This window comes from Indicator indicator, chromosome 4, assembly GCF_027791375.1.
Source record: "Indicator indicator isolate 239-I01 chromosome 4, UM_Iind_1.1, whole genome shotgun sequence".
Taxonomy (NCBI): Eukaryota; Metazoa; Chordata; class Aves; order Piciformes; family Indicatoridae; genus Indicator; species Indicator indicator.
Window position 1 is genome coordinate 18,960,179 of NC_072013.1, and position 24,696 is coordinate 18,984,874.

General features: G+C 41.4%; 1 protein-coding gene across 1 annotated transcript in view; it reads right to left on the reverse strand.

Moving 5' to 3' along the window:
• The window catches only part of ITPK1 (inositol-tetrakisphosphate 1-kinase), a 127,872-nt gene that overhangs the window by 82,436 nt on the left and 20,740 nt on the right, over positions 1-24,696 (reverse strand). The window contains exon 3 of the mRNA XM_054380696.1: positions 11,374-11,398. Within this exon, the coding sequence (XP_054236671.1) occupies positions 11,374-11,398 (25 nt within the window). The remainder of the gene's footprint in view (positions 1-11,373; positions 11,399-24,696) is intronic.

The window sequence follows — 24,696 nt, forward strand, 5'->3', positions numbered from 1 at the left end:
AGAATGCCAACTATGTTCCTGTCAAATTACTGTTGTGGGCCAATCACTGGTGTGGGACATTTCCCATGTATTTACTGTCCACTCCTCAGACCCTGAAGACAATTTAAAAAGGAGAAAGGAAAAAAAAATACAACAACAAAAAAGTTTCCTAATTGTATTCCACTTTCATCTCCAGTGCAAGCTAAGTCATTTAAGACCAGCAAGTTGTTGGTATCTATACACAATAATAAATCACCTGAAATAAGCAAACATTCAGACCTGATCTTATAATACATCTCAATCTGAAAACAAACAAGCAAAAAAACAGCCAAACAAAACCCAACATTGAAAAAGGTTAAAAAACCTACCACTCTCAGATTGATTAATAGAAACAGCGGCGTCTTATAGCCCTGGCCCAGAGCTATAAAGCTGGTATACAAGTCTAGATCCCAGACTCCTCCAGGGAACTTTTATTCCTTGTTCAGCTGTATAAACCAGAGGCCAGCCATAACAGCTCAGGCACAGCACTATCACATCTATGCAGCACACCACTCACAAAACCAGTGTAGCTTTGTGTGCATCCACTTCTACAGGCTAAGCTGAACAGATCCAGATTTTAGGAAGCATTGAAAAAAATTAGAGGTGCACTGATCAAGATGCACTGATACAAGCAGGCTGAAGAAGTTAAGAAGAGACTCAACAACCAGTAACATATAAGACAAGCAATCACAGTGTTTATCAAAAGAAAGTAGAGAACTTGGGCATACTACACACTTGTTAGGCAAGACTGACAACAGTTTCCTCACCCAACAGGACTTGAAAGCAGTGTGAGGACAGTGCACTTCACTTCCAGGAGAAAGGTCCTCTGACCAACGCAGGAATGTCACTGTTAGAAACCCACCACTCACTAACCTGCCTCTTTTGGCTCAGAGGTGAAAAACAATCAGGAGCAGGAATGGATGGGAGGATCTGTCACCAGCAGGAAACAAATGCTATCTGTACCTCCTTTCTGGTCACTTAGTTCACTGATAAACAGCCACTAAAGCCTTGAACGGTATGCAAGTCATCACATTGGGCTCATGACCATATAATCTGCTTTGAATTGGTTTCAAACTGCTTTGCACTTAAAAAGTTCTTTCCCTCTTTATAGCTGCAGTTCTTTTTTCAGCCACTTCAGGACACTATCACAAAGAACTACAAGATAAGCTCATATGGATCACAGCAAATAGCATTTTCCAAGCTAACCTAAAGTACAAATGATCTCTCTGCAATCGAAGTATATAGACTGCAATGAGTTTGTCCTCCAATCTTTGCCACCAGTAAAGTCAATGAACAGTTTTAACACAGTTAAATATCACAGTATCACAGTATATCAGAGGTTGGAAGGGACCTCAACAGATCATCAGGTCCAACCCCCCTGCCAGAGCAGGATCACGTAAGATAGTCCACACAAGAACGCATCCAGGTAGGATTTGAAACTCTCCAGAGAAGGAGACAACTATGCTGCTGAGGTTACAGGGCAGTGGAGTTGTGCAACAAAGCTTCTTGTACAAGAAAACAATTTGAGGACCTTTGAGTAAAGAATCTCTTCGCTCACATCAACCATTTCCTAAAAAAAAAACAAAATCAGCTAAAAAGTACTTATTTTACAAAGTCACACCAAAAATCCTCTGCAACAGTTGTTCCTCTTTCATCTCAGTCTCTTACGTATTAGCTCAGTCCCCATGGCATCTTTTTCATCACATCTTCAGATCATTCTGTCAAAACACTGTAAATAACTTGGATGCACTTTGGCAAGGGACAGGGAGAAATATTTTTAAAAAAAAAAACATACAAAAGGTCTTCACTAACTACTGAATTCCCACCTTATAACAGACACTTAAATTAGAACACATTGTATGTAGAAGTTAACATGCATAGCAACTTTAAACCGGATACAGCCTCCCCTTTTGCTCAAGGAACTGTGTCAGCTCAGAAATTAAGGAGGCACCTTGTAATTTATTTAAGCAGTCTCAGGTTGAAAAAATAACAGCCAAAGGATAGTAAGTCCATTGCTTAGCAATCACAGAAGCAGTTTGTATATAGGTACAGTTTCTGCTCTCCCATTCATAACCTCTGTTGAAAGGAACATCACCCACAGTTAGATATAGGGGTTTTTTTGTTGTGACTGAAATATCCGCTATCTGAATAGCTAGTTAATTGACAGCTTTGCCTTAGGATTCTGCAGGTGAACAAGCAAACTTTAAGCAAAACTACAGACAAGTTCTCTTGATATGCTTTTATTAATCTGCAATATGAGCAACAATTAACTCTTTCAACACCTTTACAAAAATAACCTTAACATAAGAACAATTAAAATAAAATGTCCTATGGCATCACCATTTCAGCAATGAACCCATGCCATATACTAAAGGCAGGCTTGGGTTTGCTTTGTTTTTAATGCTCAGTTGTGTCACAGAATGTGCACCTGGATACAGAGCCTCCTAGGAACAAAACCACAGTGCTCCACAGACAGGTGAGCCACAGGAGAAGCAGTAAAGGACAGGCTGTGACTACCATGAATGAAACTGCCTTGCAATACTGCATGCATAGCTGAGTGGCTTTCGTGGTTCATCTGGCTTTGCCAGTAGCACAGTGTCTTTAAATATATTAACCATATCATCCTCGGTACAGGTCTGAGCAACAATGATACATCCACATGGATCTGCCAGAGTAGGGTTGTCTCCAGGCTCCCCACCAGTCTACAGGAGGAAAGTTAACTCCTGCTTTCAGCCATCTTCTCTTTGAAAAGTGCTTTCCAACTTGATCACATGCTTGTTTTAGGAACAAGTTCTTTACCTGTGTTTAGGAACAAGTTCTTTACCTGGAACAGGTTGCCCAGGAGGTAGTTGAGGCCCCATCCTTGGAGATACTCAAGGTAAGGCTCAAGAGGCCTTTGGGCAATCTGATCTAGTTGAGGATGCCCCTGCCTACTGAAGAGGGGGTTGGCCTAGATGACCTCTGGAGGTCCCTTCCAAGCCAGACCATTCTATGATTCTAAGAGAATGCTTAGGGCAGATCATACCCTTAGATATCCAATGACTATTTCGATCTTTTATTAACCATAGTTAGCCCACCCTTGCTCCTGTATAGCCACCAGAGAACCACACTAATCTCAGCTAGGAAGTTGCAGCAACAGTCTCCTTTTTTTGACAAATCATGTGAGGGAAGAGGGATGAAAAAAAAGTTAAAAGTAAAATTAACATTCTACAGCTCTCAATTTTTCCATAAATGTGACTTTATGTCATATTTACATGTTTTTGATAAATGTGTGTGACTTTATGTCACATTTACACGTTTTTGATAACCCACTTCTACCTCACTTCAGAGAAACTATGGTTGAAATCATCTATATTTCTACTGACTCTCTCCTTTCTTCCTCAGACTGAAATCCTACATTTAAAAATTCCCACCTTAAGTTATTAATGCACTACTTTTGCTGTCAGTGCAAAATGACCTTTAGCAGTAAATACTCTCAAAAACTAGAAAGACAATGATTAAAAATAAACTGTCAAAAAGTCCTTGAGTGTTTTCCATCAATATGCTAGGTCAACATGACAGATACTGAAAAAAACCCACACAACTAAAGACACAGAAAACGTCTACAATATCCACAGAAACCCTTTCTGTCTGATCCATCTACCTTTAGACATACAGCAAAAAGAAGTCTACACTTGCCAAATGAAAGAAAAAAAATAAATACTGTATTGCTTTCACCAGAAATGCAGTTAAAGTGAATAATAAATATTCCTTCTAGCAAAGACATAATTCTTCAAATACAGTGCACCTTGGAGGAAAGAAAAAAAAAAAAAGAAAGAAAAAAAACGAGGTGCAGGGGAATTTCAGCTTTCTGATTAAGTTGAAGCCACTTTGCTTTCTTCTGCTATAATTCCACAAAGACATTAGGGTTCTGGAAAACATTTCCAGCTTTTACTGTTGTTGAATGTGCCCTGTTTTATATAGGCACAGCTTAAATACATGTGTTAGAGGTTTCCCTAACTTAAGGCTAAAGACCAAATACAGGAAAACCTGAGACACTTTAGGGCCTGACGTCTTAAGCTCTTAGTTTTGCAAAATGAACACATTTATCTTCTTTAATTGTGAAGTGCCAGGAGAGCAAATAAGCATGCAATGATCTCCAGATACAATTATTTCAGGTCACAGCTCAGATCAAAGGAGTAACTTTTGCATAAGCTAGAGAGAGGGAGAGTCAACAACATATAAAAAGACTTCCCCAAACTCCATTGATCTTCCACAGAGCCCTCTGGAAATTCAGACCTACCAGCATCCTCACTGAGAAAGGCAAGGCACACAACTCCTTTGTTGTTCTGATGATAACCTTGCTTGGTTCAAAGCAAGCAAGGTGAGCTACAGTAGATACCGGAGTCATAGCTCCCAAAAGACCATACATGTCCCTACAGAATAGAACTCCAAGGTTGAAGACAAGGTTACAACTGCTATCACAGCAATGAGCTTGCAGCTCTGCCTGAGCAGAGAATTGCACACTTTCATCGCTGAAAGAGACAAAGGATGGGGTACTCAGATGGGAGAGGACACCTCAGTAATAGGATTAGGGGTACAATCACTCTTGGTGTGGCATCATGTTAACTCCCCATCCTTCCTACTCCAAGAAAAAGACTTCAGAAAAGGTCAAAAGGGCTACATGCATATTTGTACTCCAACACAGACCCTGCAGTTTCAGCAAACTGCAAATGAGATGGGTTGATTTTAAAATAAGGCATTTCCCAAGTCACATCTCCAAACACACTCCACAACACCTGCACCAGTGAGACAAATAATCCTATTGTTTAATGCAGCCCAAAATGAACACCTGTTCTTTGTTGGCCCATAGGCACCACAGCAAAAACTGTGATTAATAAAACCAGTCTCTAATTCCCATTTTGGGCAAAGATTGGGGCTGTATTCTGCAAAATATTCCTAGGCAGGAGGTGGCAAACATTGAGTTTTACTCCCCAACATTTGTGTCAGGGTCTTATTTTTAACCATGCTATTTCTTGAGGGATTTATGAACCTTTGCAGTTCACGGAAGTATCTGGGAAGCTACTTACATGCTGATGACTGAAAGAATATTAATACAGGGCAATCTTCAGAAATTACCAGACCCTACATGGACCTACAGTCCATTTTCCTTCACACACATCTTACTCCATATCTCCTCCACTCAGATATCTCAAAGCAACTTAAAGGGATTCCACTATGTGGAATATTACCTTCTTCAGGAAACAGAGGCAGAATTGGCAAGGGAGTTGTTCAAAGTGCCTGCAGTAAGTGAAAAAAATAAGGCAACTCCCCACTGCAATCTCAGTCCCATTACAGTCATCAAAAATCTTTGAGAGATGTCCACCCAGGACATTGCAACTCCCACTCTTTAGCACTGTTAGGAATCACTGCCTTGTCACTACATAACAAGGAGTCGAGAGAAGACAAAGAAGGTGGGCAGAGCTGGCTCCATGGGCCAGAGCAGAACAAACTCAAACCTGACAGAAGTTTCTTACACATTAGTTATAGATTCCTAAATTTTTGGTAATGTTTTCATTCACCCAGGTGACTTCAGCACATGCCTGCAGAGCCCATACCTCTCCTAGGTCACTGAGATTCACAATCAAAAGAAAACAGTCAAATCAGTCAGTATCAGATTCTCTCCGAGGCACAAAAATTTCTTCACGGTTCTCTTATTAACTCACCAAGAGTGAAAATAAATCAGATCTAAATGTATTTTGATTTGTTTGGTTTACTCTAATTTTTAAGTGTTTATTTATCTAATGTGCTTAATCCACATGGTGAAAATATTCTGCAGTTTTCTCTTCGTTCCTTGCCTCAAGAAATGTGTATTCATTCTTCTTCCCCACTGGACCAGAAAGGGCCAGGCTGTACCCAACTGACCAGTTTGCTGATACAATACCTAGTAGCATGCCAAAACCATCTCTCCCCACAGCGCAGCCTGTGCTTCATTGCTGGGGCAATGTTGCTGCTGGTACAAAGTTCTCAAACAGAGGGATCGTCCTTACTGAGAAGGACCAGAGAGAGGATTCTGCTTGAGATTCGTTCTTCCACAGTCCTGCCATTTCTGGGTTTGAAGCTGAGATCACTACACTTTGTGGAAGACTCGACTGTGTGCCTCACACACTCTGTGTAGCACTGATGCTGACAAATAAAACTGCCTTTTCAAGATTTTAACCAGTGGCTCCTCATCTTCAATCAGTGCAAAGTATCTAACACAATCCAGACTGGGGAGGGCTAGAGGGCTTCTGTAGCCTCATTTCCAAAAATGCTCTAAAGGCAAAGCAGACTGCTGTTCTCAGGAGAACATGCACTTCACTGAGGGCCTGGTATACACGTGAAAATAAACTTTCTTCTCCATGTACAAGAGAGCCAGCTCTCCAACATGTCAACAATGCTGCTTGCTTTGGATGCTTTCCAGTCACATCTTTCTGTATAAAACATGGATACATATTTCATAACGTATATTCAGTTCTCAGAACACTGCTGCTCCAAGCCTATTCCATTAATACTTAATGTGAAAATAAACTTCTCCACATTTCAAGAAAACAATGGTTTCCTGGCAACCATGAGTGGAAATTGTTGTCATTAGTATGTTACTTTGATTGAAGAATAAAAAAGTGAGGGAGGGAACTCTCAATTCTCCTTCACGGACTTCAGTAAAACTCATGGCTCAAAATACAGTTTTCTTCTCCAAAGTAAAATATTTCAAATATCTCAATTCCCAGAGAGTTGGGGGGAAAGCAAAAACAAAACAGGCAGCTGAGACCATTGTAACTAGTATAATCAGCTGTTCCACATCAGAAAACATGTTATCCTCCATATCCCACTGCTATTAAAAAATGTGCAGCTTGAAATACAATGACTAATCCCACTTTTATAGCCAACTGACAAGACCATCTTTCTGACATGAAAGAGAACATTAGTGCTCATTCGAAGCAAAAATACCCACTGAAAATAGGAAATCTTCACTATTTTAAAAGAAAAAAAATGCAAGCTAGAGCTCTTGGAAATCTTGAGTATGGAAATGCCTGAAACAGCTTTGAAGTCACGAGAAATACAAAGGCTCCAAACTTTGTCACACAAAGACCAAACTGGCGATTTGTCAGAAGCCAAAGGGCTGCAGCTAATTATTCTGGATTTGCATAGCTTGTGAAACAAAAATAAATGCATGTCCCCATCAAAGGTACTTCTGACGATTTCCACTTCACTGCATATGTTTTCAATCTTACATTCTTCAAACTAAGCCAAACAGACTTTTCCTGAAAAACAAGGTAGATGAGGATATTCTCTCTTGCCCTAGCCAGAATGCTAAGATGTAAGAAACTGAACACTTAAGCAGCTAAAGAAGAATTGATGATTTTCAATTCTAAATTTGTCCCTATGCTAATTTTGGGGATGGAGAGGTGCAATTGAACAAACCCAAGCTTTTATTAAGAAAATATCTGAAGCAGTTTTACCTTGCAGTACTGCAAGCAAGGGCAGCTTTTCACTCGAAAGAGCAGTAAAAAAATGTATTCAGAAGTGTTTCACTTCATACAGAAGTGTATTCAGAAGTTGAGGCATTTACTGGCAAGTCGCCCCAGTGCCAGAGCAAAAGCCTCTCTGCCTCAGCCTTGTCATCCTCTACCTGCCCAGTAACTGCTTGCAGGCCATGGCAGATGGGCTTTGGTCATGTGTGTCACCTGTTCAGAGCATCTCCACCCCTCCCTCTGGCCACCAGCTCAAGCCCTCCAGCTCAGCGGCAGCTGTGAGGGGTAGGAAGAGTTGGCAAGAAAGAAGAGGTATGTAACAGCTGCAGTAACCACAGAAGCATTACATTTGTAGTACTTTAGATGCAGCTGAATTGATTTTGCCCTTCATTGGAGGAAAGCCAGCAACACCAGCTCTGCTGATCACCTTCAATCGCCCTTTCCTTCCCTTTGTGCCCTACATTCAGCACGAGGAAGCCCCAACACTGGGCAGCTCATGGCCCCACACCCCTTCTGAGACAGCTGCAGCTGGAACTCCTGCTTTGTAGGTTTGCCAGAACAGCTCCTAACAGCACTGGGGCTGGTACAGCAACAGGTTCCCTAGAGGAGCTTGGACACATCCTTCGGTCTTCCCTCCTGCAAAACTGAACAAGAACACTTCCGTACCTCATGGGGTACAAAACAAGCACCATAATTCAAAAACCACCCTGATAATGGGATGATGCCTACTTAAAAAAAGCTAAGCAACTGACCTGCCACAAGGTAAGAGATATGCACAGTATTCTATTAGAGCCTATATTTAAAACCCAGGGAGACTTTTGGGTTTTTCCTGCAATATAACATTGGTTTGCAGCTGCCCCACTGACAGATTTTAGCTGTAGAAAGCAAATCTAAATCCAAAACACTGCCAGAATCTTAAACATGCTCTTACTCAAAGTTCTGCCACTGCTCACTGGAAACACAGGAATGAGCTAACCCATTCATGTTCCCAAATGTTTGGATACAGACTCACTCACACATTGCCTTTGGAAAGTTCATAACCTTGGAAGTTTTTATTTAATTCATCTACTGTACCATCTTTTAAGGCAGCCTGATGGATGTGAACCAATTGTACTATATAATGTCACACATTTCATCTCCTGTGCATTTAGTTCACAGTGAACTCTCATTATGTTAGAATTCAATCAGTGTTTCTAAAAAACTCAATTACTTATCACCACACAAGTTGAGAGGTTCTTTGTATTCAGTGTGTTGCTTGAGTAATGTCTTACTGCTGGATAAAGGAGCATGCCTGCTTAGCATCTCACTGCCAGTCCTATTCTTCCATTATTTCTCTTTGGAGGATGCACATGTTTCCCCACTCAATAAAAACAGAAAGCTGGAACCACTCTTTCAGCTGGAACTCAAAGTCTGAGGCAAGACAAAACGCAGAACTTGAACTTAAGTCACAGAATGTTAATTGCTGTCTAGCAGCAGCCCGCTGATAATCTGTACAGTGCAATTAACTTTAAGAAGGCAAAATAAGAGGATTTCATCAGTCTAGGTAAAGAATAGAACACCATCCTAATTCCTCACTACAGGAAGAAAACAGAAGTCACATAAGTGCTTATTTGAAGACTTCCCCTTTAACACCAGAAAATTCTTTCCTGCTCCTGTGAAACATATTTGGAAAAGAACAATCTGATGTGTGTTCACAAAAGTCAGCACACACCAGTCCATTCTGCTGTGTAACTGAACCTTACCTGCCAACTCACTACTTACTCCAGGAAAGCACATCTGCATTCAGGAAAAAAAATAATTTATGTAAAGAAGAAAACAAACAGTCTGTTTACTTCTGTATTTTGAGTTTCTTGTCTATTGTCAGGTGTAAGAGCTAGTTTCTCTTGAACAGAACAGATCCTTTAAAGGAGGAGAAGGAGAAACAAATCAAAGAAATGCTGCTGATGAACACAGGAAAACAAAATTCCCTCTGTCAAATAAGCTCTGTCCAACACCAAGACATCCTCCAACTAGAAGGAGGGCTTGTGGGACAGATCATGCAAGGTGACTCAAAGCAAAGCTTTCTAGTAATGCTGGATGGATGAAGATCCCATTTCTGATAAATGTCCTACTGGCTACAAATACATGCATCAGGATGTATGAAGCAACACACAAATGATAGGCAAGGGGTGATCACACACAGGCATCCATCTTGCTGTAGCAGAGCAGCAGTGTCAGTGTTAGGGAGTGTGCCTTTCGGGCACAAATTCCCAGTACAGGTCAAATCTGACATCTCAAATGTGCTGGGAAAGTCAAGACAATGAAATACTTATACAGAAAGTCCTGTCCAGTTCTGTACAAATGCTTCCCAAAATGATGTTCCAATGAAGAAATCCTTTCCAATCATTAAGCTACACAAACATCAGAAGGCTAACAAGTAGCCTGATGAAGGACAGTAACTTCAATGCACCAGTGACAACAGCACTGGCCCTCTGCTCAGCTAATCAGTGTATCATGAATTCATCTCATTATGAGCACCTTGATGCTGAAAAGTGCAGTGCAGGTGCAAGGCATAAATAACAAATGCAGACACTTGGTTGCAATACACTGAGACATTATTCTAAACACAAATACAGGCTGGCTTTCTCCCTGTGCTGCTCAGGGAGCTGTGCTTTGTAAATGCTGGCTTGTGCTCATCAAGCTGGAGATGCTATTATCACAGCTGATGAAAGAAGCTGCTCCTTAGCTCTGAGCAATAAGAGGTATAAATAAGGAAGATGATGCTGCAATGGTGAAAGATTAAATACAGCCAGTAAAGTATCTGCCCTTTTTTGTTGTAATACCATGCAGTTTTCAAACACATAGCTGAAAGAGGATATTCTCCAGTTTCATTAGAAATTTTTAAGCTTTTTATGAGAGTGGATTCTTTAAAATAATATGGCCTGATTTTCCAGGGTGGGGGGGAGGTGAAGGGGAAGGAGGGGGCAGCTTTGTTTTGGAGTTTTTGTTGTTGGTTTTGGGAGTTTAAGTGCTTTTCTCCTACTCTCTGCTGGTGTTACAAAGCACCTTTGAACTGCACTTAAAAGCAGCCTCATCTGTATCACTGGGCAACACCAGATTTTCATCTTCTCTGTTGAGGCAGTTTCATCTCTGCTATTGAGATACAAGAAACAAATGTGATCTGTTCCCTATGACCATTTCAGAGTGCAAAACGGGCAGTAGGTAAGCATCAGCAAGTGAGACGTATGACAAACACCTCTTCTGAGTACACAAAAGATGCCAGAAGGAAAGGGCATGCTTGCCCTTTGATCTTCTAAAGATACAGTGCTCTGTGTTACAGCTGTCAAGGTAACATAATTCCTTTCCCAAGATGCCATCATCCTTTAAGCAACGTCTTGTGTGAAGTATGACCATTCAGATCTGGGAAAGAACAAACATAGCAAACAACTGAACTTTCTCTATACGGTCTGCAAATTGAAGGCACGTTAGTATCGTTTCTTTGCTCACTGTGTTGCAAGAACATTCCTTCTGCCATAGTATCTTCTGAAGGCCAGCTCCTGTTGCTGTCAAGCCTGACTGTCCATGAATGCAATAAACACAAGGAAATGTCAGCTATCAGATCTTATTAATTAACAGACACAGAAAATTCTAACTGCATTCTCACCTTCAACAGGGCACCTGTTAAGGCCAGACAGGATCAACATGCTTCATACAAGAGGGATTCTCTTTTGAAAAAGTATCCATAATAGGGAATTGAATGGAAAATGAAGAAAAACAATTAAACCCAGGTTATGTTGACATCTAATGTATAGAATTTAAAATCAGGAAGCCTTCTATACAAGAAAATAGACTGGAGGGGAAATCAAATATAGTTTTTACTCACCTGTACTACTTCTACTCCTCTTTTCCTGTAAAAGAACAAAAAAAAAAAAGGAAGGGTTAATGTTGTAAATGTGGGGAAAAATTCAAAACAAACGTTAATGGAAAAGGGTTGCTTCATACTAGAATGCAAACAATAAATTCTACACTAAAGAACCTGATTCAAATTCAGGTAAGCACATGTTCAGTTCCATTCTCTGCCTAGGAAGCACTTTAGCGGCTTCTGAATCACGGCCTCAGAAGTGACTCAAGATGCATACTAAGCAGCTGCACCACTGGGACTGATACAGATACAGATGCCACGTGAGCAGAGGTAGGAAGTGGGTAATGTTAGGGAGGGAACATCTCAATTTGAGTCATTTCTACTTTGCTCTTAATTTCTCATCTGCCTTCAGAGCGTATGAATTGCACCACAACAAATTCCGCATTGCTCGATAGATCTTTGATTTTTATCCAAAGATACACGTACAAATGTCAGGAAGAATGAACACAGCAGCTTGAACCCATTTATCATCTTAATTACTGCCTTGTTCTACCCCCATCACTTTGGTACACAGAATGCTTCACAGAGCTACACATACACAGTCACTTGCATCAATTGTTCTCTGCTTGAAATCCTTGCCAAGAAACTTTTATACTGTCCCATGGCTTGTCTTCATCACAAGCACAAAGATACCCAGGCTGGCTCTGCAGGGTAGCCCTGCAAACAGAGCCAGGAAGGAGACAAAGGAAGAATCACAGAATTTCAGGGGCTGGAAGGGACCTCGAAATATCATCTAGTCCAACCCAGAGCAGGATCACCTACACCAGACTACAGGAATGCACCCAGGCGAGTCTTGAATATCTCCAGAGAGGGAGACTCCACAACCCCCCAGGCAGCTTGTTCCAGTGCTCTGTCACCCTCACAGTGAAAAAATTTTTCCTCATATTTACTTGAAACTTCCAACACCTCAACTTCCATCATTTGCCCCTTGTCCTGTCATTGGGCACCACTCACCTCTCACTCTCCTCTTCTCCAAGCTTAAGAGCCCCAGCTCCCTCAGTCTCTCCTCATACAGAAGAAGTTCCACTCCCTTAAACATCCTTGTGGCTCCACGCTGGACTCTTTCAAGTAGCTCCCTGTCTTTCTTGAATTGAGGGGCCCAGAAATGGACACAACATTCCAGATGCAGCCTCACCAGTGCAGAGTAGAGGGGAAGGAATACAGAGTAGAGTACAGGCACAGGGTAGGTCCAGAACTCCAGCTGAAGCACCCTGCCCAGATGTATCATCCCTCTGCAAATCCATTGCAGATATATCCCTAAAGATCCACTGCTCATTACAAACGATCCATTCTAGAAGAAGCACCTCAAACCCACAATTATTGAAATCTCCAGCTAGCAATTGGTATCGTACTGTGTCAAATGGATCTAACAACCCCTACATCATGTAGCTGTGCCCAAAGAAAAGCTAATAAAACATCCAAGTACCAACGCAAGCAACTCTATACAGATTCATCCCCTAAAGCAAGTACGTTTCATTGTCCCAGCCTGAGCAAGCATGAAGCTACAGACTGGGATGGGACTTTGTCAGCCCCAGTGCTACAGTTTCCTCTGGGTAGAAAGAAACACCCACCCAGGTATGTGGCCAGGAGATAAACACAGTGTCTTGTTCTAGATGGTGGGGAGTCTGCATGTGTGGACACCAGAGCGTGCAATGTTCCATGCTTTAGACCCACCCTTGGACTTCAGTTCACAGACCTATAATCAGTCTGGCTCCTGCATGAGCAGAATTCAAATACTTTGGGTTTGTCAGAAAGGCCCAAGCCTTCTTGGGCCACATGGGAAATAGTTATAGAGATACTGAAATGCCAGGGATAAAAAACTGGAGAGACCTACTAATTATACACCAAACAGCTGAGAACTGCAATTGGTAGAGCCAGTTTCAACAGATCTGTAGAGATAGTCATCTACTCTGCTGGAATGAGAACTGAGATTCAGGTACATGCAACCAGACAATGCTCAGTCACTCCATTTGACAAGTTATCAAGCAAAACAAACTGTTTCTGCTTTAGTCTTGAGAGCAGAACTGAACTCCTGACAGAAAGCCCAGCCATCCCTGCTCCCTATATGCACCCTTCCAATATATGCAGGCTATTTAAGTATGTTAAAACCTTTTCCTCACTTCAAAGAAATAGGAAATTTAACTTAAAAATTAAAGGCCTCAGCAAGTACAAGACAGGAATCTGTCTTTCTCATTCCCACTAACCTCATATTTGAAACTCAAAGATCCTTTTTTGGGAGGGTCACGGAGCAGGACCGCCTAACTCTGCCCTCAACGCTTTTCTAATCTAAGAGCGTCTGTGTTGTTGTCCATAGTTGCAACTGCTGCACACTGCTGAATACACAATGGCTCCTCCAGTTTTCCACCCAATACAGTAAGTCTTTTCTTTGGAAGGCCATTACAAAGATGCCCAAAGGGACAGGCGATCAATCAGCATCTATGACGCAAATTGCTCCCTTCTTTCCCTTTACCAGTCTGGAGTTTCTCTGGCCCAGAAGCAGCATGCACTGCAGAGCCATAACACAGAGCTCATCGTTGCTCAGCAAGGAAATTAAAAGGTAAATTAAATCAACCACCTCTTGCAGAGAATTTCAAAGCCCTCTTGCAGATAACAGTAGCCTGTAAGTGGTGGGTAATTCACATACTACCATTACAGTATGGGAAGCATTGTTGCAGACCATCACCTGAAGCTGGCAAGATGCACTGCAACAGTTTCGAGAAGAAAATGTTAATATTGTAGGGAAAGAGTTAATAGCCAAACTGTTGAAATCATGATTTTCACATAGCTAAGAAAGATAAATAAGAAATATTAGGTGAGGAATGCCTCTTTTTTTTTTTTTTTTTAAATTAGGGCAGCAGCCTACTCAGAAACATTCCAAGTATTGTAAACTAAAACTTAAAATAACTAAAGCAGCTCCATTTTAGATGTGTCTGCCCTGGAATAAACAGAGCAACTCAAAACTGCAGTTGAAATACACCAGGCTTCGGAAAGGACTGCTCCAGAGCCCCTGGAAGAATAGAGGCTCATGGCAAAGGCTGCATTTCTTGCCATGCCTGCATACACTCTGAATAAGCTTTGTTCTACTTTGAAGAAAAATGCTTGCAAGCTGGTTGCCAAACCCACTTGAGAAAGTCTGTCCAAAGGTTTTCTATAATCCTCCCAAAATGGGCTTTGCAAATTTACTGGGACTTACTGAAACGGACTGTACTGCCTCAGCAGAAGGGAATAAGTGAGACATGAACAGGGAGAGAAGGGGAGCTTGCTGTTGGGTATGATGTCACACATGCTTTAAAAGCTACGGGAAGGAAGAAACAATTACCAAGTCTGGCTTTTATCACGGGTCTTCCCCTTTTTCAGAAAGGGGGCAGGGCAGGGGCTCTCCTTTGGTTACGTGAAACATGAGAACTTTTTAGAGGTAAAATGAGGGGACTCTAAGCCGTAGAAGTATGCATATTTTGAGGAATAGTTAATTTGGGAAAATTTTCTACCACACTTTTTTTTTTTTTTAGTAAGTTATTTTAAAAACAAAAAGTATTCAAACAAGCAGGATGTCAAACAACCATACACCTCAGTTCTGGCATTTGCTGAGTCTCTGCTGCAAAGATTTCCTAAACCCATGACTCCAGGCTTTTCAGCCAGGCAGGTCACAGCTGCAGGCTCAGGGTAGCAAGACATCCCTTATGCAACCAAGCCTACAACACCATCCAACCACTGCAACTGCCTCACATCACATGTGAAAGGGCTTAGGCACAGGCATGGAAAGAAAGCTGATCCTACAAACAAGAAACTCTTAAGAGCTTCAAGAATTGAGCCAACAGGACTGAAGCAGGCTGTGGGTCACAAAGCAATTCCCTGCAAGGGGCTGTCTGTGGAGGACACTCTATGCAGATGAGACAGTAGCTGGATTAACTGCTCTGGAAGTCTGGCAGAGCCATGGACCAGCCACCACTTCTTCCTACAGTGCTTTAAAAGCTAGTAAGAAAAGTACATCCTATGTTCTTTTGGGCTGATTTTTGGCAGAGGACAGGCTTTCTGTTAGCTATGCTGAGACACGCACCGCAGACACACTGAACATAAATAAGATACTACAACAAACCCAATGTAAACCACAGATGCCTGCATGGGTACAGGACTGTGGCTCAGACAAAAGCAGTGAACTGCAAATTCTGTAGACAAGCCAGACAGTTAAGAATAACTAAATGAGGGACATAAGAACCTGTCTGGGCTAGGCAGAATGCTTCCAGAGATACCAATGTCTATGTCACAGGTGCTGTCTCCCAGAGGGGGCTATTTCATTTGGAGAACTGATAACTCTTGTTTCCCTCATGGTGTTGTCCATGACTCTTCTTTCCTCCCATGTAGCTTGACATTGAGCCACAGCCTACCAGAGGAAGGGTTCCTATTCCCAGCTGGCCTGGCTGCCTCCTGATATTCACAATAGGCTAAGCAAAACACACAGCAAGTCTCTTTTTTACTGAGGGGAAAAGAAAGGTCATTACTAGCTGTATTTCCCTTCTCTCTCCAAAGAGGCAAAACAGTCAGGTCAAAGAGAGACTCTCTGCTCACTTGCATTGGACAGATGTTTGAATTTGAAAAATGGTCAGTTCTAAGCTATATTCCAAGAGGTCACTATTTTAAAAATACATTTCATTTGGAAGATCACCTAGACAGCAATAGATCATCTAGACAGGGATCTTGCACTCCAATCACTAGCTCAGGAAAAGAAAAAGAAAAAAAAAGGAATTATTAGCAAATGTTAGAAAACTTCTGAGAGAAAAGAGAAGTGGGGAAAAGCATTTGAAGTTGATAAAATTAAACACCAAAGGTACAGCAAAGTTCCAATGCCTTTAAGCAGGCTTAGTAGGCCTAAAGCTATGGAAACTCTCCCTGCTCACTGCAGGGGGGCTGGACAAGATGACCTTTGAGGGTCCCTTCCAACTTCATGCCCTCTATGATTCCGTGAAACTGATTCAGGTGCAGCACAAATTATTGACTGGTGCTTTGCAGGTTCCCTTCTTTCAGCACACAGGTTTGAGTAACTGCTTAATTAGCCTGTAAGACTGAATAAACCCCAGAAGCTTGTTACAACTTATTAGTTCTACATCCAAAACCAGTGAACAACTCTACTGGATAATGCACACTTCCGTATACGAAATAGTGAATAAAAATTTCCATGCCAGTTGACTTCATATTTAAGTTAGAATGATGCATGGATTTAGAGAAGAATTCAGCAGCAAGTTACTAAAAGCAAACTAAACAGTGTTTCACCATAGGCTCAAACTATGTAGAATAGTTGGCTTTTGGGGTTGTTGGCTTTTTTTTAACACCCAAAGTAAACAGTTTGAAGTAATACCCCACGCAGCATCTAGAATCTGAACATTATAGTGAATAACAGGTAAAGGAAAATATGCCCATCAGATCATATATCATAGCCATGGCTAAATTAAATAATATATTTTTGCTGTCTGGTCTGAGCGACAGATTAAAACATGCGGAAAAGAATTTACAATTTTGAAGCTAATAGGCAATCTTTGCTTTAATAACCTAAGAAATTATTAGTGAATGCAATTAAGTTAATATTCTCAGACAGGGGAATGTTTCACTTCCAATATTTCCCCTGTAAAAGAAGTGGCAAATAGTAACAATGCATTGCTTTGTTAAAAAAAAAAAAAAATTAAAAAAAAAAAAAGGAAATAAAAAAGAAGGGCATTTTCCCAGAAAAGCAATATACTGGCATCATATTGGCATCAAAGGGAGTGTGTAAGTTTTAATGCATCAGAGCAAAAGCCTGTAGCCTCTAAGATTTTCTACCACATTGAAATTATCAGAGGAAGGCACCAGGGGCCATCTGTAAGTTTGTGGGTAGCCCCTTTCTCCTCCTGGCACAAAGGCAAGCTCAGATCATTTTTCCATCAGCAGAATACTCTGTATTTCTGTTGTTAAACATTAATGAGGATCCTGACTTTTACTGTTTTCCATCACAGGGACTCCCCCTGTCTATCAGGGAAGCAACCAAGTGGTAACCCCCACATACCACAGGGGTACTTGCTGTCCAGGTTTCCCTACTTGCAACTATCGATGCACATGGAAGTTAACTGAGGGCATCTAAAACACAGCAAGACTCACTTGCAAAGTGAGAATTTTTTGTAGTTTATTTTTTCGCACACAGACTAATTTTACCAATTTATATACAACAATTCCTACCTTTCAGCAAGCTTTTTTTTTTTCCTTCAGTAATCAGTATTTTGGAAATATTTATGACTGAAACAGATCAAAAGTTGGCATTTGGGGAGGGAGCCTTAAATTTTTCGGTCTGTAAAGCATCGTAGAGCCAAAGGAGAAGGGAAATACAGTGCACCTTTATAAACCAGTAGGAATACACAGTGTAGTATGGGGAAGAAAAGACCTCACTTAAAACTCTAAGCACTCTTTAGATGGGCTGAAAAGAAAGGAGACTTGGAGCTGCCACAGAGGACCTTCTAAGCACATACAAATTTTTATTTTTTTTTTTAAATCCAACCAAACAAACCCCACAACACAGACAGCAGGCATATTTGTGCATTTCTTCTTCGGTTTTATAAACTGGGAATAGTCTGAAAAATAGGAGCCCCCATATAACAGACATTACAGCACCAGAAGTGATTTTCACACCAACACCCCATTCACACATGACATTTGGCAGAGCCATCTGATCTTTCTACACATCTTCAAAGCATTGTATCATCCCATTTACAGCTATAAAAGTGCTTCTTAAAAGTGCTGTATCAGAACAAAGCACCCAGAAAGGGACTAGAAAAAAAGTGAGGATCTTGGCAGGGCAGAAGCTTCCACATGCCACAGCATACATGAACATTCACCAGCATCTCATAGCAAAGATTCAGCTGCAAACACACTAACTCCCTATCCTACCATAGCAATGACAAAGTGAAGCACCCAACATTACAACTTCAGAGGTTCAAGTAGCAGGGAGGAAAAAGCCATGAAAGAAAAAAAGCAGACATCGTAAGCAGAGGAAATAAACTGCCGTTAGTCACTAAATATTAAGATAAAGTTTCAGTAATGGTTTAATGAAACATTACAGAGCTACTAACTTAAACATTAAAAACCAGGTATCGTGGAAATAAAATCTGTATATGCCAAGTTATAAAAGCCAAAAAGTCAGTAAATATAAACTCAAAAGGATCTGTTTTCCTTTTAAACTAGGCATTTAAGATGGATCAGTGCAGCTGAGCCCTGCCAGACTCTTTTCTTGGAACTAGTGACCCCAGGTTCTGGGAGCCCGTACTTGCTGCTTTCCCAGCAGGGTCACAAAACCTTCAACTGTAGCTTTTTGAGAAAAATAAATTGAAGAGCCATCAGTGGGAAAAATGAACAATTAGCAGCTGCACAGAAAAATTATTAAAGTTATTCATTGTACCAGACATTCAGAGACATATTTAGAACCCGATGGCAATTATAAGCAATCGGGCAGCGTTCAGCTTCAAGCCATAGGCTTCTACCACCAGACATTATCAGATCTAGTTCCCAGCTATGGCAGGCAGCCACACCATGTGATCTCTTTATAACCTTATTAAATACCCTCTTCAAACCAAGCCATTTTGGCATTGTATCATCCATTACAAGACATTAATTTCACAAAGGTCAGAGTCCTTCAAATTTACAGGCTAAATCGTTCCAGCATCATCCTTTGGCTTCAGTAAACTGCTTGCTTCCTTCAGCACTGCAAAGAGCATGCATATTCTCTCTGGTCCCAGCTCCCTTTGTCTCCCCACAGCTCCAGTCACCCCCGTGTTAATGCAGCCCTCTGCAAAAAGCAAATAGATCACTTACCCCTTTCAAAAGTCTTTCTAAGGTCACAAAACACTGGAGATGACTGAAAAGAGACATGAGAGGAAGCAGCAGAATCTCAAGGCAGAAGACAGTACCCCTTTCTGGGGACAGATACAGTATTTTTTTAGATATAGATATAAAATACCAGAACAGGTTGCCCAGGGATGTGGCTGAGGCCCTGTCCCTGGAGACATTCAAGACTAGACTTGATGTGACCCTGGGCAGCCTGATCTAGTTGGAGGTGCCCCTGCTCACTGCAAGGGTTTAGACAAGGTGACCTTTGAGGGTCCCTTCCAACCCAACATAATCTGTGAATCTGTAAAACCATACTAATACTTGCCAGGTGCCCCTGCTCACTGCAAGGGTTTAGACAAGGTGACCTTTGAGGGTCCCTTCCAACCCAACATAATCTGTGAATCTGTAAAACCATACTAATACTTGCCAAGAAAAGCTGTCTACACTGAAGTTGAAAGGACAGCTTGCGTTGACTTAGTGGATGAATATTTCACCAATGCCATTTCTGGATAATGCTGATAGAACTGCTCCAGCTAACGGGAAATAGATACTTGCATTTGTCCCCTGCACCAAGGATGGATCCAACAAGCAGATAGTATTCTTCAGTCTTCCAGATGACACAAGTCATCAGCTTTTTCATTTCAAAGAAGAGAACGTCCTATGCGTTCAAAAAGCACAATGTAATGGGAGGCAAGAATAAGAAACAGCATTAGAAAGGGCTGCCAGAACAATGCCATTTTAAGAAAGTTAACAACAACTTAGGATGATCAGTCATACGAAACAAAGAGTAGTAAATGCAAAGAAACACTCTGACCCTGCTGACAGGTAACTGGAAGGATTAGCTATCAGGAAATAGGCTGGAGCTCCTGTGGAATGCAGCTAACAGATTTTTATACTGAAACTCCTAAGAGCACTTACAGACCAGGGCACACTGAACTACAGAAGTGCTGCATCCTGAAAGTGCAGGGCTGCAGGTTCAGTTCAGTTTCTCCCCTCTGAAGCACTCCCATCTTGGGCATCTCCTTGTCACAGCAGAGAAATCTGGCAGCACACAAATCACGCAATGACAGGTTTAGGTTTATAGGGGATGCCAGCTGCATTTTGATGCTGTTCAGTAAACTCTGTCCAGCAATGTGCAAAATTCCTCTGACCTTTGCATGGGCTTTTCCAACATTATGCTCAGACAGTTCTCAAACCAAGCCAGCAAAAACCAGTGTGGTCTCTCAAGCTGATATAAGAATTTTGAGTGCCCAAACTATCTCAGCCTGCACTAAAAGGATTTTCTGAAATTGCTTGACAATTGCCCTCTGAGAATCTCCCTCGGAACCTCTCTAGGTATTATCTCCCACAGTCACTTTTAACAATGTTGTTGGAGTTTGCACACAGCTATCTGACAAAGGCGTACAGAAAAAGAAACCATACTAGAAAGTCCTTTACCAAAACACACAGTTTATCTTAACTAGATCATAATCACACTAGGCAGTACATTTGTAAAGCATTCCACACCTTCAACTTGGAGAACCACCCAGCGCTCTGGGGTTCTAGCAATGTGAATCAACTCTGACAGCAAATAACTGTTCAAGAAAACAAGGTGTCATCTTCAAGTCTCTGGAAGGTTTGCAGAGAACTTGTGGGTCCCCTATCAAGTTGATGCTCAGCATATTAAGTCCACTTTGAGGCGTTTGTTGTAACAGTGTAGAGGCTCCGAAAAAGAAATTTTGTCTTAATCTTTGAAATCCCAAGAACGCGTATTTAAAGGGGAATCTCCTTCCTACAAGTGCTTTTCTACAGGAGCATAGGTATGGCGAGCCAATCTAGTAAGACCCCTCTGTCTGCTAGATTCTCTCCCAGTAACCAAAGCTCAGAACTGAGTTTCTTAAAGTAATAAAAAACATACTTAAATTACACTTGTGCATAGGCTAGAAGCTATGACACTCGTTCATCTGCCCTCTTCCTATCACTTCTCTCCAGCATGCTACAGGTGCTCCATTTACTTTCAGAAGTCTTATCTGGATTCCTGCCTTTTACTCAAATAAAGACTGAAGTGGCTTCCGTTTACATCCGAGAAGGAACTTCAGCTGTTCTCATCTTCAGTATAAACATGCCATACAGAGACAATCAGTCCAGTACAGCAAATGAAACAGGGCTCTGCTGGGCCCCAGGCTGGTACTGCAGGTTTCCTGCACACAAGGAGGGAGATTGAAAGCACATCTCCACTTTGCTAAAACCAAAAGGTGAGCCTATTTGCCCAGGCAGCTTTCATCTAGAATTGGCTTTTCATCAACTAACCCTGAAACTGAATGCTGTACATCCACTGCAACTTTTCAAGATTTTGGCAAACAGCCTTGAATAAACCTTTTGGAATTTGTAGAGAAGCCAGATATCCACTGGGACATGTAGAAGAAATGCATAATACACTTTTTTTCCCCCACTTCTTGTATCTCTCAAGGCGACTGGGCATTTTTTTGGCAGAAATTAGAGATGTTATTTAAGTTCAGCAACTTGCCATGCAAAAATGAGTTTCTTCATCTCCAGCCAGGCTTCAAGTAAGATATATAGGTGTCTGGGGCTTTTCCCCTCATGCAAAACTTCATTATACAAACAAGAGTAAGTTAATGCAAAAAAGTTACCATGTCTGTTCACTGAATAAACCTGATTGCAACTCTTTTTTCCCCTTACATAAAGGATAGCTCTAATGCTTTGGCACTGCATAAGTCAGACACCAAGTCTCCCCCAAGTTTCATTAGCTTTGAGAGTGCTTTTGAGTCCTTGTTCCCTATGTTCACTAAGTGAACACTGTTTGCATATTTGAGGAACAAATTTTCCTCTTCATTTATGGAATCATAAGCAGTCATAGATTCATAGACTCTGGTTGTCAGTTATGTCTATGCAGAGAAGTTATTATGGCCAGCTATACACACTGTCACCAACCCAATGCTACATCGATTTAAAAGGACATCCATGGAAAGGTTGGGCACAGATGATTAAGCAAGCAATGTCCCTAGAAATCTTTTTTCCCCTCGAACTCTGCATCAGTTTAGGTTCACATAACTTAATCCAATCAGATCCTCTGTTTTGTCTGCTCCCTTTGAGACGTATTTCAAGATTTAGTCTTTAGTCTGGGGTACTTATGAATGTGGTTCTTATTTTAAAGAAGACTATCTGGTTAAACCCCACACACACACACCCCTGCCAAAAAAAAAAGAAGTTTGTTAAAAGCAATTCCAGTATCATCTGAAACAGGGTTTCACCTTTATTTCACTACATATCAAATCCACATCAATAGAACACCAATAAAAGCACTTGGAATCTGAGAAGTGCAATTCTGCATCCTAGTACCCTATTTGGTACTGCATCCAGATCTGGAGCCCCTATTACAAGAGGGATATGGACATGCTGGAACGTGTCAGAGAAAGGCCACCAGGATGATCAGAGGGCTGGAGCACCTCTCTTATGAGGACAGACTGAAAGAGTTGGGGCTGTTCAGTCTGGAGAAGAGAAGGCTCCAAGGTGACCTTATTGTGGCCTTCCAGTATCTGAAGGGGGCCTACAAGAAAGCTGGGGAGGGACTTTTTAGGATATCAGGTAGTGATAGGACTAGGGGGAATGGAATAAAGCTGGAAGTGGGGAGATTCAGACTGGACATGAGGAAGTTCTTCCCCATGAGAGTGGTGAGAGCCTGGAATGTGTTGTCCAGGGAGCTGGTTGAGGCCCCATCCCTGGAGGTGTTTAAGGCCAGGCTGGATGAGGCTCCGGCCAGCCTGATCTAGTGTGAGGTGTCCCTGCCCATGGCAGGGGGGTTGGAACTGGATGATCCTTGTGGTCCCTTCCAACCTAACAATTCTATGATTCTGATTTGAGAAGAAAAAGACATTCATCAAAAAGTATATAGTAGAAATTAAAGAAATGTGAACTAAATTGGTTTTCTCCATTTGAACAGATTCAGATGCCAATACCAATAATGGGAATTTCCCTCCCCTGCAACTGACTCTTCTGCTTAAGCATACATCAGCACACATCAAAGAAAAATGATTTTACTTTATTTGGAAGGCTTATTAGAGAGGCTTGCAATAAAACAAAAAGCTTGGCTTCGAACATGTGATGATCACACTGTTTGAAAATATTCCATTTATTGACATGTGGCCAACTTCCCTGACAAGCAACAGGATAAAGTATTTGACAGTGCTGTAGTGAATCATCTTGGAGAACTGTACAAACTACACGTGAATCCAGAAAACAAATGTCTGCAACATGTAATATTTGAGTATGGTCCTACTTAAATGAAAAAAAGGGATCTAAATGGAGAAACAGCGAATTAGTAAGTGTTTTTTACTATACAGCATACATAATATTAATAAGTGATGTGAAAATCGAGGGCTGGGGGGGGGGGGGGGGGGTGGCAAAAAAAAAAAAAAAAAAGAGAGGAAAAAACCCAAACCAAAACAAAAAAACCACCAACCAACCATAAAACAACAGAACAAACCCAAACCACACACCCTGGGCAAAAAACCTTACCACCCTTACCAAGTTCAGGTAAGAGAATTGTGTTTTCCACAGGTCATGTTCGAAGCGGCTGCAGTTTGAGGAGCTGGAAATCCAACATACAGAACAAAGTACTGCTGCCAGCCTTTTAATATGAAGGCAATGTAGGACATGAAGATTCATAGAAATATAGCAAAAGCTTTAGGCAGAGATGGACACAGGATTGTTATGCATAGGATCAGCCAAGGTAAGAAAGCGCAAACTTTAAGCTCGAGCAGAGATCAGACAGCAAGACAAAAAGTCTGTATCAATTGTAATAGTTTCTGCACCCAAAAAGGGCAAAACAGTGTTTCTCAGATAACTGTCACCCCATCTGGTGAAAATTCCCTGTCATGGTGTTTAGACCACTTCAGAGAAGTGCATCTGCATGTGTGACAAACATCTGTTTTATCAGTCATTTTATCTGCTTTAAATTATACTGAATCCTGCTGTTAAAGAAAGATTAATGTTTTCCCTATTTCTTCAGTCCATAGGCTTCTTGCTTTAAGCAGCAGCATATGTACCGGTCTGTCAGAACACTCATTTCCTTATTTGTTTCAATGGATTCAGTGCAGTAAAAGAAAAATTATAAATGAGAAAAACACAACTACTGCCTGTTTTTCATCCAAGCTGTTACATAAAATGCACATCCCTCCATAAGGTAAAGCGAGTGACAAACACCTAAGTTCTTCAGTGCAAATCCTGTTTGCCTCAAAGATTTTAGAGCATCCCTTCTCTGACCCAAACTATTTTCTGACCAGCATCAGCCCATCCACAGACACCACTTTGCCCGAAAGGTCACCTTCAGAGCTCTGCCTTGGGCCAACACCCATAGCATGTCCCTTGCTCCTCCCCACACTCTTGACCTTCCATGGCACATCTTGCTACTAATCTGTCTCACACAGACACGCTCGGGGT